General features: G+C 44.0%; 2 protein-coding genes across 6 annotated transcripts in view; one reads left to right on the forward strand and one right to left on the reverse strand.

The window, feature by feature from the left end:
• The window catches only part of ERBB4 (erb-b2 receptor tyrosine kinase 4), an 837,205-nt gene that overhangs the window by 593,041 nt on the left and 227,397 nt on the right, over nt 1-16,767 (forward strand). For all 5 annotated transcript variants that reach the window (XR_014556491.1, XM_083704220.1, XM_083704222.1 and 2 more), the window contains exons 9-12: nt 2,685-2,811; nt 7,708-7,781; nt 8,845-8,935; nt 13,378-13,577. Coding sequence is in view for 4 of the 5 variants with exons in the window: in XM_083704220.1 (XP_083560346.1) it covers nt 2,685-2,811; nt 7,708-7,781; nt 8,845-8,935; nt 13,378-13,577 (492 nt within the window). In the remaining variant the exon portion in view is untranslated. The remainder of the gene's footprint in view (nt 1-2,684; nt 2,812-7,707; nt 7,782-8,844; nt 8,936-13,377; nt 13,578-16,767) is intronic.
• The window catches only part of LOC310831628 (uncharacterized protein), a 466,313-nt gene that overhangs the window by 346,893 nt on the left and 102,653 nt on the right, over nt 1-16,767 (reverse strand). The gene's annotated exons all lie outside the window — the stretch shown is intronic.

Here is a 16,767-nt window from a genome sequence, read left to right on the forward strand (position 1 = left end):
ATAAGGTCTGCTTGCACAGTGGGACTTTCCTCCTCTCCTCCTCCTGTGGGAAACTCTTCACAAACTAAACCTGTTTTGGAGAGTTGTGGGGAAACCCAGAACAGGCTTAGGGGGCTTGGGGGGAACTGCACAGCAGAGGAGAAGGAGACCAACAAGCAGAAGTGATGGGACCTTTAGTCCATAACATCTGAAGGGCACCTTGTTGGTAGACCGTGTATGCGTAACCATGCTCACCACATTATATGTGAAGAGGGTAGGTGTGTCACATCTGCCTGCGACATCTGGTTAAGCTCATGTAAACACAGACAAATGTGCATAGACCTAGGTTATGCATGCACAGGCATCGGCTACAACCAACCCAAGTGGCTTTAAAATAATTTTTAACTTTTGTGACCTTACACTTTTCTATACAGACATACATATTTAGATCTCTAATGTAACAAAATGGATTTGAGCATCTTAGCTGATCACATGGCTGCTGCTGGGCTTGTCACGATGAACCATTGTAGTTTTATTCTAGGTAAGAGGCATTTGACAAGGTGCCCCATGATATTCTTGTAAAGAAGCTGGTAAAATGCGGTCTTGACTATGCTACCACTCAGTGGATTTGTAACTGGCTGACTGACCGAACCCAAAGGGTGCTCATCAATGGTTCCTCTTCATCCTGGAGAAGAGTGACTAGTGGGGTGCCACAGGGATCTGTCTTGGGCCCGGTCTTATTCAACATCTTTATCAATGACTTGGATGATGGACTCAAGGGCATCCTGATCAAATTTGCAGATGACACCAAACTGGGAGGGGTGGCTAACACCCCAGAGGACAGGATCACACTTCAAAACGACCTTGACAGATTAGAGAACTGGGCCCAAACAAACAAGATGAATTTTAACAGGGAGAAATGTAAAGTATTGCACTTGGGCAAAAAAAAATGAGAGGCACAAATACAAGATGGGTGACACCTGGCTTGAGAGCAGTACATGTGAAAAGGATCTAGGAGTCTTGGTTGACCACAAACTTGACATGAGCCAACAGTGTGACGCGGCAGCTAAAAAAGCCAATGCACTTCTGGGCTGCATCAATAGGAGTATAGCATCTAGATCAAAGGAAGTAATAGTGCCACTGTATTCTGCTCTGGTCAGACCTCACCTGGAGTACTGTGTCCAGTTCTGGGCACCACAGTTAGTTCAAGAAGGACACTGACAAACTGGAACGTGTCCAGAGGAGGGCAACCAAAATGGTCAAAGGCCTGGAAACGATGCCTTATGAGGAACGGCTAAGGGAGCTGGGCATGTTTAGCCTGGAGAAGAGGAGTTTAAGGGGTGATATGATAGCCATGTTCAAATATATAAAAGGATGTCACATAGAGGAGGGAGAAAGGTTGTTTTCTGCTGCTCCAGAGAAGCGGACACGGAGCAATGGATCCAAACTACATGAAAGATGATTCCACCTAAACATTAGGAAGAACTTCCTGACAGTAAGAGCTGTTCGACAGTGGAATTTGCTGCCAAGGAGTGTGGTGGAGTCTCCTTCTTTGGAGGTCTTTAAGCAGAGGCTTGACAACCATATGTCAGGAGTGCTCTGATGGTGTTTCCTGCTTGGCAGGGGGTTGGACTCGATGGCCCTTGTGGTCTCTTCCAACTCTATGATACTATGATTCTAAGAGGCATCTTTCCGGAACAATTTTATAAAGAAATTTGAGGCAAGGGACAGTTCTTTGGTTCGTCTTAGCCTTTGTAAAGCAGAGAAACAGAAAGAGAAAAGTGAGTAGTAAACCATGCTAGGAAGTAGGACAAATTAATATTAACCAGGTCCCATTGCCTAGGCTTGAGTTCCTTCCTTTTTAGAGGTAGCACGTAGTTCTGGTGGTGCTCACCTGCCAGGCTTTCTGCTTTCTCCCGCATGGTTGGTATCACTGCATTACAACATCAGATCAGACTCTGCTGCCATAAAAAAAACAATTCCTTGAAACACACACTCCATATGTACAGAGCACAGACACTCAGGCAGTTTAAAAATAATAATGGCTTGTTAGGCTACCCTAAGTATTCTAGCACCCTGTGGCCTTATGCCTTCATGAGCTTCAAGAGTGAAATAGGTAGGACTCAAATGGAAATTTCTGAAACATCTGAAATTAAAATGCAACCACAAGGAAGGGAGATGCTGGTCACAATCTGGGGAAATAGATGACTTTAGATGCCTGTGATTTCATCAGCATATGAAATTTAGTCATCACAATCTCCTTGGCTTCTCAGAACACAAATCCCTTTCCTATCTTTTTTTCCTTTCTCACCGCCTGCAGACTATCTGTCTCCCTGCCCTTTGTCCTTGCATGAGGGATTTCCCAGTCTGCTTCCACATGGCCTTTCAGCTCCTCTACAATATTATCTTTAACTACGTCTCACATATAATCTGCTGTCCATAGATCTAGGGAGGGTTTTCTTTCCACTTGAACCTGTAGCTTCACAGAGTGTCAGCATTCTATGACTGATCTTTGCTCCTCGGTCTGAGATGGACAGACGCTCCTTGCTCTCAGCCCAATTCCTGGAAAACAGGATTCATTACCCTTCCCCGCTGCCTCATTGATTTTAAGCCAGCGCAAGCACAATGGCGTAATGCACTCAGTGATTTACAAGAGATCCAAATATATGAATGCATATTTTTTACAAAGTTGTTTATTTTTACAGCATGTGATGGCATAGGTACAGGAAGTTTGATGTATGCCCAAACGGTAGACTCCAGCAACATTGACAAATTTGTCAACTGTACCAAGATCAATGGGAACCTTATCTTCCTTGTCACTGGGATTCATGGGTGAGTGCAAATAATTATAACATGCTGCATCTTAGTAACAGACCCACCTAGTTTGTTCATTTTCATTTTTTTGGTCCCTAAATGTTGGAATGGACTATCAGGCCAGCATTGCTTCTTCTGAGAATTGTATAAGATGGAGCTGTGTATTGTGCTCTTTCCAGCTTGGCCCAGATTTTTTGGTGGTATAGAGGATGGGCTCCTATGACATAACAGTAATGTCTAAAGAGGCCTTTTGACTTCTAGATAGTGGGGTTGAAATCCAAGTTCTGCTCATTGCTAGCATGGCCTTTGCCTTTCTGTCTGTAGAATTTGATAAACCTGACCAAGACTGCTGAGGCACAATGTGAGCCCATGTTGAATGAATGAATGAATGAATGAATGAATGAATGAATGAATGAATGCTGTGGTGGAAAACTTATTGACCAGTCTCAGGGAAGATAAAGGGGCTTATAGAGGGCATGCAAGGACTTACAATAGCTTATTGCTTTTTTTCAGTTCTTGCCTTTCTTGCATGCTGCATTATGAACAAAATAAACATTTGGAGCATCAATGCAAGTTCCACCTGTGTTTATCTCTCTGGACTCATCCAGACTTGCATTTATTCTTTACTTAGAAAGCACAAGTTCAAGCAGTTGTACCATTGCCTCTCTGCTTTCCCTTGGAAAACCTGTACACTAGCAATAAATTGGAGGAAACTCGATTGAAAACTCTGATTCAGTGGTCGAGGTCGGGTCTGCAAGGGCATGTCTGGAGAAGCCCTCTGTCCCTTTGTTCTGGCCTGTCATCTAGGGATGCATCTGAATATTTCCCCATCCAAATTACATTTCCAGATTTAGAGGTTCCAGATTACCTAATCTTGTTTCCAAAGTGGCATTGCACTAACAATGTGACGGAAATTTTTAATGTTGATTTGATTTCCTTTTTTTTTCTTCAGACCACTGGGCATGTGAAGTTTGCTTCAGTGTTCAGCTTTTGCCCTCCCCCATCTTATAGTTTACCAATGTGCATCAGGGCCCATGTGCATTGATTACATCACTGTGCAAAAAGGAATCCTATTTTAATCATGTGATCACATAATGATGCCTTTTTGTGCTAATTTAATCAGTGTGGATATGCACTACTGTGCATTGGTAACATGTAAGTAGAGAATGTGGGGTGGGTGCAAACTGCAAACAGCATCCAATTGTACATGTCCTAATCTGAAATTAATTTTAGGAATTAACCAAGATGAATTTTAAGGCAGATGGGTGGAAAACATAGTGGAGCCATTTCAACAAAATAAGTGTCACGCTGTTGTCAGGCATACAGATCTCCTACCTGCAGCCCTTCTTATTGTGTCCAAAATGTCACGTGCCCTCCAGCTCCTGAAAGAGCATCACTCCTAATATACTGCCAGCATCACATTAAAGCAATATTTTAAATCATATGTTTTAGAGGGGATTAAAATTATTTAAATTTGGTCTTTAAAATATTATTGTTACGAAGTTTATGGACAATCTTGAAGTTATAAGGAAAGTATAACTGAACTGTACATTATAAAAAGTTGACAGTGTAAAATGGTAACCTGGAATATATATTAGCTGTTCATAATGTTAATTTAGAGTATTTGAACATATTCTTGCATTCAGGATTAACTCTGTTATTCAACATTTAAATAATAGGGAACTTTCTACTATATAATATTAGGGACTCACTTAATAGCTAATGTTAAAAAAATATCAATATATATTTAAACTTATTAAATGGAAGGCAGCCTTGAAACATTAGGAGGCTGCTTTATGCCAAGTTAAATTATTTGCCCATCTAACCCAAATTGTTCATGCTAATTGGAAGTGGCTCCCCCTGCTCTCAAAGAGAGGCCTTTCACATCACTATAATGCAGGAGAATGCGATGTACTGTACCACAAATTTATTTTCCTGTTCTTCTTTGTAAGAAGAGTCACCACCAAGGCTTTTTTTTCAGCCAGAACTTGCTGGAACTCAGTTCTGGCCCCTCTCAGGTGGGCGCCATTGCCATTCTAAGAGAACAAGGGAGGTGTTCATAGAAAGTTCCGGCACTTCTTTTTCTAGAAAAATAGCACTGGTCACAACCATAATCTACAAGTTCATTCATTAGGCAGGGAGTTTCCCTCAGGATAGCAGAACATGCCTTTAACCCCAATGTACAAATTTCTATCTTCAGTATCAAAATATACATGGACAAAGTTCGCATATATCATTCTTCAAAGCCCCTTTCATGCCACTAATTTCAAGGTGCTCCATCAGCTGCTGTCAGGTCTCGGGATTATTAGATTTGGAGCAGGGATGATCACTCTTGGTCGATTCCATAAACATGCTCAGGGTACTCATTTGGGTTCTTGGCTGGTTCCACACAACGTTTGTAAAGCAGAGAAATTAGAAGTTGTAAAAGGTCCCACAAGCTGAGTCACTGCTGCATGCTGGGACAGAGGGGGAGAGGAGTGAGGCAGTGGCAAGGTCAGATCTGTGCAAATCCAGTGCTTCTGCCAACTTGGTTCAGGCTAATCCTGGGGCTGTTATTTAATACAGTAATATATCTGATCACTGCAGTTTTTGCTGAAATTATTGTAAGCTATGTAAACTTCACTGGTGCTGCTATAGGTTGTCACTCAAATTTTTGTCATTTGTTGGTTTGCAGTGCTAACCATAGTCTTGAACCCAACCTATTGTTTGAACTTTAAAACATACTGGCAAACTTTGGTTTAGGTTAAGGATGAGCAGATTTACCATTACTTTATTGTTCTGTGGGTTCACTCTGCTCCATGCTGCACTCCTTGTGTTCTTTTTAACTGGGAAAAGTCTAAAATGATGGAACTGGGAGTTGCACAGTTTACCACAACATCCAGGTTCTTTTGTTCTCCCTTTCTGTTGCCAATGCAAATGGGCATATTGAAAGGGCAGAATAAAAATCAACCTTGGTGCGCTTGTATGCATAAATGCATCAATATTCTTTTGTGCTGTGCTTTATGCTGTATTCTGGGGGTACCTCATTAGAAAATAACATTGAATCAACTGTACCTAAAGGCAAATCAATGTTTTCTTGTTGAGGCATTATATCTAGGTGGAGAACCTACACACTGTTAATGTAAAGGAGTGAAAAGGATGGAAAGAAATATACCACCTGTGTATGGTGCTCTGAATGGAACAGTATACCGTATGTTTCCTAGTGCATCAGTTCCACTGTCAGAACAAGACCAGGTAATCTGGAACTCTGAAAGTTCTGCAGGTATTCAGCTGAAGTGAATTTGACAGGCACCCTTAGCTTAATGCTACTTTCATTTTCCATCTGCTCACCAGCCACATCATTCTGCTTATGGTACACTATTCTCCTGTGGAAAAGTAACAATGATAAATACAGTGTGTAAATTAAGAAATCACATCAAGCTGTCCTTAGCAGAAGCCATTTCTTGTAATCCCACTTCAAACTGTGGTTTCCAAGTCTGGTTTGCAGGATTTGTGAGTTCAGACATCACAGCAAAACACGATTTGAGTCACTCTGTCATGCCGTGCCTTTGCTAAAGCCGTGCACACAGGTTTGAACTTTTCATGCCTTGCCTTGAAGCAGACCCCCGCCTTTCCGCTGGCAGTCCTTTCTTGGGAGCTTCACACTGAGCAGAAAGTGTAATTAAAAACGATAATCCTGGATAAATCCTGGTTGCATGAAACAGACTGTAAGCCATGGTGGGGGGTGAGGGAGGCCTAAACCACAAGAATTAATTGTATAATATTTGGCTAATCCTTTGGGCTTTCTTTGAATATTCCATTTCCCTCCTGCTAACCTCACTATAAATTGTAAATGTAAAGCTGAGTCCATGAGTCCTGTCTGCAAGTCTTGTCCAACTGTTTCCTATACTCTTTCTGGACTTCTGAAGGGCAGGAAAAAAGTTGCCTACTATGTGCCTCTCATAGTCTTCCAAGTGTGTTATTATTATTATTCTTTCTATAATCACAGGCTTGTACAAGAAAAGTAGAGCCTGACTCTAAAGGGTGATAAAAGTCATTTATTTGCATACTTTTCTGTGAAGGCTTCTCCACCCCAAAAATGGATGTGCACTTTTCACAGGATGCTTTTGCTTGTCTTTTTTTATTTCAGGGTGTCCTACATTAATTGGCACAAGAGTCTTTGGCTTTTAAGACTGGCTGTGTCAAATCAGTTCAAAGCTTACTGAAAGGAGGCATAAGTCCTGCTCTCAAAACAAACCACACCTTAATCGCACAGAGTGAGAACTGTTGCAGTGCAGTGGCCAAGATTGTGAGTTGAAAGGAAAGAGAGAAGGATGCTTGCTCACATTCTTCCAATTTTAATATTCTTTCCAGAAGGTGCACCACCAAGCCACCTTTCCTCCATTTTTGATTTTCAGATTTTGTCCCAGTGATTTTTCTTTAAATTCTCTTGGGAAATAAGCCAAACTATTTCCAGGACTTATTGCAAGCTAATTGGAGACTCCAGACTCCACACACAAGCCTTCTCCCCTCTCTCAGCCACCCCTTTGCCTCCTTCCCCCTCCACACTGAGCCTCCACCCTGCCTCTTGCCAGCAGCGACCCCCAGGTTCTCTTACCTTGCTCCACCATACATGAAAAAGTCTGGATAAGGAATTGGATAGGCCAATGACCAGATCATTTGGCCAAATAACAACCAGAAAATGTGTACATTGAAATGACCTACTATATTAGGGGTTCCTCCAAAATGACAGTCAAGTCACTGTCTCTGCGATCCGTCTATTGGGATCTCTAAGCTCTGTTAGCAGTGCTCTCCTGGGCATCCACTTCAGGAAGAAGAAAGGCAAAGCTAGTTTTCTACTCCCAGGATATGGTGGGAATCCTTCCCCATTCTTCCATATTCACATCTTGACAATGTGTCGTTATTCTCTTCCAGGGACCCCTATCACACAATAGAAGCAATTGACCCTCAGAATTTAAATGTCTTTCAAACAGTGAGAGAGATAACAGGTAACCTACAATTATGATACTACATCATTTGTGTTTTCCATTTTTTAGAAAAGCTACTGCTTACATAAATGAGCTGAAGTAACAGTATAGCATGAAAAAGAGGTTTGTAGTACAAATTTTACCTCAACCTCAATTTACAAGATGGCAGTGAATATTGTTGTAGTGATTGCTGTAAGTGAAGTGGATTGAATATTTTAAAACATCATATAAATACAAATTATTATCCTCATCATCATCAACAACAATGTTATCATTCCCTTTCTCTGTGCTTTTAAACTGGCTGTGTTGAAAGCTTACTACTGATCCACTGGTTTATCAAGGCAATGTCCTTAAGACGGTTGTTTCAGTGACAGGATGCTGTATTTCAGTGCACGTGGTAAAAGGCACAGGATGATGCCCTGTCAACTTGTGCTACTAAGGAACTCAGTGCAGCTGTGGGACCAGCACCCAGACAGGAGCTCAGGAAACCTCTCCATGAAACGCCTTCCTCAGATGAAGCTCAGGGCATGGAGTGGTTGCCCCAGGCAGCAGATGCCAGAGGGCAGGTCACACTGCCAAGATGCTAGAGGACAGAGCTCTGTGTGTTTTGTGGCCTGGTCTGCACTTCCTTAGCAAAGCAGTGGCTGAGGGACACTGTCCAGTTGCCAGGGATGAAGGGGAGGTTCAAATGCCAGTTAGTTCAATTTCTATACATGGAACAGGAGGGATGGGCACTATTTGGCCCTTCAGCTCAGAAATCAAAATGGCCTATGGGGAACCTCTGGCCCTCCAGATGTTGCTGAACTACAGGTCCCATCATCCCGGACCATCAACTGATGGGGGTCAGAGTCCAGCAGCATCTGGACGGCCACGGGTTCTTCTTCCTGGGCAGTGGTGTGTGTTGTCACACAAGATGCCAAAGAACGTGGATGTCAGGGGTTCAGTCCTGACAGTGGTATAAATTCCAAGGCTAGGCAGGCATGGCCTTCCTTCCGCTCTTTTGCCTGATCAGATTTCAAGTCTGTAGTGAAGCTGTGACTGCAGTGAGGACTTTCTGTAATATTTCTGGTTTTATCCTCTTTAGGATTCCTGAATATACAATCATGGCCTGAAAACATGACTGATTTCGGTGTGTTTTCTAACCTAGTTACTATCGGTGGAAGAGCACTATACAGGTGGGCTAAGCTGTTTTGTTTTTCTTAGCATTTTCACTTTTAAAATCAATGTTCACAGACTGAGTTTATTAAAGAAATTTATCACAGAGCATGATATTGGGGTCTGGATAATATCTTTGTCCCACCTCATGTCCCACCCATAAATACCCATGCATGCCTATCTAATCTGTACATGAGAAGGCCCCCTTGCTAAACTCTTGTGGTACGTGTGGACATCAGTGGACACATGGCTCATGGTTTGTCCAGGAGAGCTAAACCAGGACCATGAGTTCAGACACCACACTAAGCAGAACCATGGCTTAGCTCAGGGCAGGGCAGCGCAACACATGAATGACCAGGAAGGAGCAGAGTAGCTGTAGTCTTCTCTCTGAAAGCCAACATGCTCACATGTTCTTTCTAAGCCACAGTCTAGCACAGTTTGATGTGTGAACCAGTCTTTCATTGTTCTGATATGGAATTATTATTTTTTGTCACAAAAAGTAAAAGGACACAAAAATGCCAGAGATCACAGTGGTGTTTGCAGAGGCATTACAGAATATGAGATTTGTAATAACTTGCATGTTCCATTTTTAAGAAACATGTTCTGATATGAAAGCACAGGAAAGGTTCCTGTAGGGAGAGAGAGACCAAAACAGAATGGGCGTGAAACAATCTATCTGTGTAATATATACCATGGCCCACAGAGCAAAATGTAGTTAATCAGTCAAGGGGCTCTGTATGTGTTGTAAACAATGGCCAAAGCAGATTATAAATAACAGTGAAACCTTGAGATTTGAATTACAGTCTCGTGCTGGCATTTGTGGTATTGGTTTTCACCAAGAACAGCTGGAAAATAATTACCTTGGGTTTTTTTTTAAGATATCAAATAAATCTGCAGAGTACTGGTTTCTCATAAACTACTTTAGCTTCACAAACTTTAGACTCTCCACTTCAACAAAGTTATCTCCACTTCACAGTTAAGATTTTTGCTTGATGCTACGAAAATGACTGGCTGCCAAGAAAATCATCATCTTAGGCAAAGGAGCAGAGAATCCCTTTGGAATTAATAATTTGACTTTCATTTACACACACATGCTATGAATGTGGCTCTGGTGGTATAAAGCCCTCAAAGACCCAAGCAATCTGGCGGAGAGGGAGGGTGCATGTCTCTTAAGATACGGTAATGATAGCTCACACACTTGGACATTTTAGAAAGAAAGCAAGAGGGCAAAGGGAAGGTTCATGGAACACACAGACACCCAAACAGACACCTGAATAAGGTGGCAAGACAGAGAGTGGTTCTGCTTCAAGCCCTGTGGGGCCTTTCTGCTTAACATTTGCCTCAACAATGGTCAACAGTGAAGCATTTGTAGTTATATGACTGGCTCACAGGCAGGACATAGTCAGCGCTCCAAGCATTAGTGTTGGTGACCACACACTTGAGGTAGTCGATGCTTTTGTCTTCCTGGGCTCCACCATAACTAGCATTCTCTCCATCGACACAGAGCTGGACAAGTGTATTGGCAAGGCAGCTATGGCAATAGCTTGCCTCTTCATTTTTATTTTTATTTTTAATAATTGAAAATTTTATTAGTATTTTCCACACAACACCACGAAAAATATCGAAAAATAACAATACACAAAACACAAAAACCGACATTCAAAAAACCCCACCACAAATCCATATCTTACAAGTTAATAATATAAACACTAAAAAGAAAAACAAATATTGACTTCCACCAATCCCACAGCACCTCCTTTGTGTCTTCCTGTTTTCCTGTTTTCCTTATCATCTCTAGTCTAGCATCCAGATATAAATCCCTCTTTCTTATCCTTTCACTTCACAAGGTTATTCCAGACTCAGCCAGATTTCTGTCCTCGAACCTTGGCTTTTAAGGTATTCATTTAGACACTTCCATTCCTTTTTCACTTCACTTTTTGGTTTTTGTCTTATTATATCTGTCAATTTGGCTAATTCTAAATATTCAGGACTGCCGCTAGGTCCCAGCTCACAGAGGACCAACGCCCAGTGGATGTTATATACAAAAGTCTTTATTAAAGTTTAGTTTCCATTTCCAAGCTCTGGGCGCGCAGACCCACGTCTCGACGCTAGACCGGCTAAGTCCCCTCTGACTCACTGCTCCACCCACACCAGTTTAAGATTCTAGCCCGGCTCCACCTCTTGCGCTGCTCTTTCCTGCGCTGGGTCCTTCTGCCCTCTGGGGTTCCCTCCTTCCTGGACTCCTCTGACGCTGAGCCTCCTGAGTCTTGCCCCTCCCTCCGGCGGGCTTTAGGACCTGGCTCCCTTCCCGGGCTCCCCGCTGTGCCGCGCTCCTGTACATTTGAACTTGGCGCGCGCGCCCAGCCGGTGACTTTCCTTCTGACCGTTTCCCCGCTTCCTGATGTGGGCGTTGCCAAACCTGACTCCTCTCCTCCCTCTGGTGGTGAGGACACTGGTCCCGACTCCTGGGACTCCCCCTCCCCACTGCGCTCTGGTGGAGACGCTGGTCCTGATCTCCAACTGCTGCTCAAGGACTCCCCGCTGGCCCCTTCCTCCTGGGGCTTCCCCCCTGGAGCCCCCCTCGCTCTGGCCACCGGCGCTCCCTTCTGTGAGTCCTCCGATTCGCTAGAGAGGCTTGTGGAATAACTCTGGCCACTGTCACTGCCTGCGCCCCCCTCGTACTCCTCCTCCTCACTCTCCATTTGCTCCCCCTCCTGTGTCTCTCCTTCTGAACCCCTGACACTTGCCTCTTCAAAAGGGTATGGGAGACTGTGATGCTAACTACCAGTACCAGCATGAAGCCCTGCCCAGCTTGCTTGTTGAGCCTGCTGCTTTATGGTGGGGAGACATGGGCAACTTATACCCACCAGGAGCGACACCTCCACGCCTTCCACATGTGCTGTGTCAGAAAGATTTTGGGCATCCCATGGGAGGACAGAGTCTCAAACAAAGATGTGCTCTCCCAAGCCCACATTCCCAGCATGTTCACACTCCTGTCTCAGCGACATCTGTGCTGGCTTGCTCATGTCCACAGAACAGAAGATGGCAGGATCCCCCAGGATGTGCTCTGAGGAGAGCTGGCTTCAGGCACCAGCCCGTTGGCAGAGAAACTCTGTGTTACAAAGATGTCTGCAAACATGACAGGAAGGCTGGCAATGTTAACCCCGCTATGTGGGAATCCCTTGCAGACCACCACAACAGCTGGAGAGAATCAGTCAGGTCATGTATCCACAGCAGTGACCAGAAAAGGAATGACCACTGCGAAGAGAGCAGAAAGAATAAATGACAGGGCACATCTGCAACAGCGCAACCAGATGCCTTCATCTTCCCCAGCTGCAACAAAACATGTCTCTCCCATATCGGTCTCTACAGCCACAGCAGTTTGTCTCCATCAGTTTGTCTTCATCTCCAAAGGTGCACTCTTGTCTCCCAAGAGAGATGGATGCCAACAACAGTCAATTTGAGCCTTTTCTCTGTCCCAGTCATATGGGGAAAATATTTATTATGTGCACTAATAGTGAATGAGTACACTCTGCAGTTGGATCTCATCGTGATTGGAGCAAGGGTTGCAGAGGTCGCTGCAATTCATTTCACAACATGATCACATTCCTATGCATTCCAAGAGCAATTTTTAAAAGCCATCATTAATGCCCTATGTAATGGCTCTAGGGGTTGCTCGTGCGTAAATCGACGCCACACCTGGCTGGGTTACCTGGGTGAATCCTTTCTGTCCGGACAGCCACTCACCCGTGGCTGTCTCAATCGCTGGCAGAATCCGTCAGTGGGCGTTTCTTGAACTTCTTCCAGCAAAGAAGCTCTTTGACGCCTAGTCGCCGCCTACTCTCCCTGCGCGGAAGCCTTCTGCGCAGGGAGGGTGTGGGCAGCGGAGGACCCGTGCTCTCCCCGCTGGTCTCCGGCGAGGAGTCATGGAGCCACCTCGCCGATTCCCCCATCTGCCCCCCTTCTCCACTGGTGCTACGCTGAATTCCTTCCCCAGAAGATGGACTGCTTCTCTCCCTCCCGGGACGCTCTCCGGAACCCCTCTGGAGCCCTCCCTCTCCCTCTGGCTCCGATGGCAGTTCCCTGACACCCTACTTTCCACTTTGGATAAACAAGTAATCATTGATCATGTTGTTCTCCCCAAAGCTAGTATTTAGGTGTTGTGCCTACCTGCCTTGCCTCAAACATCTGGACTGTTCTTTCCTCTGTACCTTTGAGCACCTGTGGCTTTGCGCACTGTGTTAGCACTTGCTCTCTGCTTGTGGCACATTATACTCTGGATGGGTCAAAGCGTGGAGAGTAGGGGCTCAAATTAGATTACTTTCCCATCTTTTCCATTTTTGGCCCTTTGCTTGCAGGCAATAGTTGTATCTAAGCAACAAAGCAAGTTCCCACAATATATGCATGCCTCTACATATCTCTGTGTGCCTATTTACTATTCTGTTCTTGTTTCCTCCTCCAGTGGCCTTTCTTTGCTTATTCTCAAGCAGCAGGGAATTAGATCTCTACAGTTCCAGTCCCTGAAGCATATCAGTGCTGGCAACATCTACATAACAGACAATAGTAACTTGTGCTACTATCACACCATCAACTGGACCAGTCTCTTCAGCACCCCTAATCAAAAGACTGTGATCCACAGAAATAAGAAGGCTGAAAACTGCAGTAAGTATTATTCTCCTTATGTGCCAGTAAGCATTGGCATTGCATTTTGAAGAATATGGAAGCTTGTCTACCTGTACAGAAATAAACAAAGCACCTATTGCTTTGGTAATGACACAGAAGCAATATTTTAATAGAATAAATATTTTTCCCTCATTAGGAAACTAATTATTTGCTGTTTTATAGAAGAGGGCATAACGTTGAATGATTGCACCAATATTCAGCATTATTGTATAAGTAAAACTCAGGTTAAAGGTGGCAGTCTGGTTCATTTCAATTTAAGCAAATATACTGGAGAACGCCACAGGAAAGCACTCCCTTTCCCAAGCCAGCAGTCTTCACGAAGACACATCACAGGATAACTGCACTTATATAAACGTGCTGCATGTACATTGCCTGTGACACCACAGACATGAATATACCTAATGGGCTCTGGCTTTCGATATCCTTGAGCCTTTCCCATTGTTCCTCATTGTCCTTGGACTTCACCCTCAACGTACCTTCTAATGTGGCTCTGCAGGTCGGGGCTTATCCACCTCTTTTGCCCTGCTGTTTCCAGGCAGAGGTCTGTGCTTTAATGCTCTGTGTCCAAGCAGTTTTTTTCTTTTTCTGTTCTAGAACTTTGCCTGCAAATTCTGCCTTTTAAAGCTGAATCAGAGCAAACGTCAATTTGACTTTGAGCTTTAAAGAGCGGGATTTGGCAGGGAAAGCTCCAGAACAAAAAGGGGATACTCAGACCATGCCTTGAAAGAGTGGAGGAAAGGTAAGTGAGCATAAGCCCTCAGTGTCGCAGCTTCGCCCCCTAGAATCCCCAGGGCCCTCTAGGAATTGCTGCTGCCAACCATCACAATTTAGGCCACATGGAGCTCAAATGTGGGTGCTGTTCCCAGCAGTCAGTCACCCCCTCTCCCCATATGGACTTGCCCAGCGTGTGAAGCCAGTGCCATTGGAAGTGGAGCAAAGCACTTACTTGTCTCCAGTCAGTGGCAGGCAGCTACTTTTATTATATCTCCTGCAATGCAGTGCCAGCAGTACCACATCAGGTAAGCCCTTCTAAGGGGAGTGGGTGCAGCGCTGCCAAGGTGGCTCATGCTAGCTGCAGTGCCAATGGGCAGCAATGTAGGCATCAGCCCCCGGGGCACTTTAGGTGTGTGTTGGCCTTGCCAGCTGTCTGAATACTGCAGCTGGTCACAGCCCCTAAGCTGCCACTGGCTTAGTTGTTTTGAAGTCACAGAAGGATGGGGTGTCTTTAGAGGAATTATTTGTGAGTGTGGGGGCAGGATTTAAAATTTTAATTTGGATTCATAGATCTTTAATAGCGTTATTCAATTAAACCCCTTCTGCATTATTTAAAAACACAAGTTTTCTCATTAGGGTGGGTCGAATATTCCTGTGCTTTTCACCCAAAAATGGTAGACAACATTTTTGCCAGGAGTTATTATGCTGCTAGCAGAGGGTCCAACAGCAAAATGGGCTGTATCTTCTGTCAGATTATCCTCCTTTCTCCTTGTTGGACTTTCCATCTTCTCTTTGATCACTTCACGGACTCCCTGCCTCTTAGCTGCAATGGCCAGGCTGTGATTGCCTTGGTCAAAGGGCTGGGCATTTGGGGGCCAGGCTGAGAATGGACACTACCACGTTTAGAATTTGAATTCCAAGGTCCGTGGGCTGGTTTAGGTAGACGGAGTCTCCTCGCATATGGCAGTTCATCGTGGACATCTGATTGACACTATGTTGGATCACATTCATTGAGCATTTTGGAACCCTCCATTAAGTATAGAGATACAGTTACTTCTTACATGAGTGAAAGAGCCACAAATGTTATGATATTTCAAACTACATTTACTAGGTGCCTGCATTCAGATCTTCAAAGGGGGAAAAAAGTAACTTGATGAAGATTTCATCTTATTGTTAGTGATTTCAAAGAAGCATCTGCAGTTTGAACAGCCTGAAAAAGGCAGCAGCATATGAAAGTCCTTTCTCACAAGCCTTTCTTTGAGAGTGTCAACAAGCATATAGATAGAGGTGATCCAGCTGACACAGTGTACCTAGACTTTCAAAAAGCTTTCAACAAAGTACCTCACCAAAGACTCCTGAGAAAGCTTAGCAGTCAAGGAACAAGAGAAGAGGTCCTCTTGTGAATCACGAGTTGGTTAAATTGCAAGAAGCAAAGAGTAGGAATAAATGGACAGTTCTCCCAATGCAGATGTATAGAAAGTGGAGTCCCCCAAGGATCGGTACTATGATCTTGAACTTCACAAATGATCTAGAGTGAGCAGTGAGGTGGCCACTTTTGCTGGTGGTACTATTTTTTTCAGTCATTAAAGCAAAAAGAGATTGTGAAGAGCTTCAAAACGACGTCTCCAAACTGAGCGGATGGGTGGTAAAATGGCCAAGTAATTAAATGGAAACAAAAGTAAAATGATGCATGTTGGCACAAAAAAATATTAATTTCTCATATGTGCGTTTGGGGTCTGAACTGGTAGTGACCGACCAGGAAGGCCTCAGTGACACCTCCCCCATATGAACCTACCCAGACCCTGAAATCATCATCAGAGGCCCTTCTTCTTGTGCCTCCTCTATGAGAGGTCTGGAGGATGGCAGCACAGGTACAGGCGTTTCTGCAGTGCCTTCCATGTGTGTAGACCACAAGCTTAAAACGAGTCACCAGTGTGATGCAGCGGGGGGAGGGGAACAACCCTAATGCCATTCTCAGCTGCATAAACAGAAGTATAGTGTCCATGAAGGTACATTCTTTCACCTTTGGTGGACATGCCCAAGGATTAAGACTTTCTGGGAGATGATCTATAATGAAATGAAAAAGGTATTTAAATATACCTTTCTGAAGAAACCAGAGGCATTTCTCCTGGGCATGGTCGGCCAATTGGTGCCAAAGAAGAATACTTATTGCAAAGTACTGGAAGACACAAGATCTACCCACTCTGGAAGAATGGCAGATGAAGGTGATGGACTATATGGGATTGGCAGAAATGACTGGCAGAATCCGAGACCAGGGAGAAGAGTCGGTGGAGGAAGATTGGAAGAAATTTAAAGACTATTTACAGAAACATTGTAAAATTAATGAATGTTAGAAGGATGTTGGAATGAAGTTATGTGGTTTTAGCAGAAATGTTATAAAGGATTAGGAAAAAACAGACTGTTAATTGGTGAAAGGAGGGAAAGTAAAGTTACA

This window comes from Podarcis gaigeae, assembly GCF_964106915.1.
Source record: "Podarcis gaigeae genome assembly, chromosome: 1".
NCBI lineage: Eukaryota > Metazoa > Chordata > Lepidosauria > Squamata > Lacertidae > Podarcis > Podarcis gaigeae.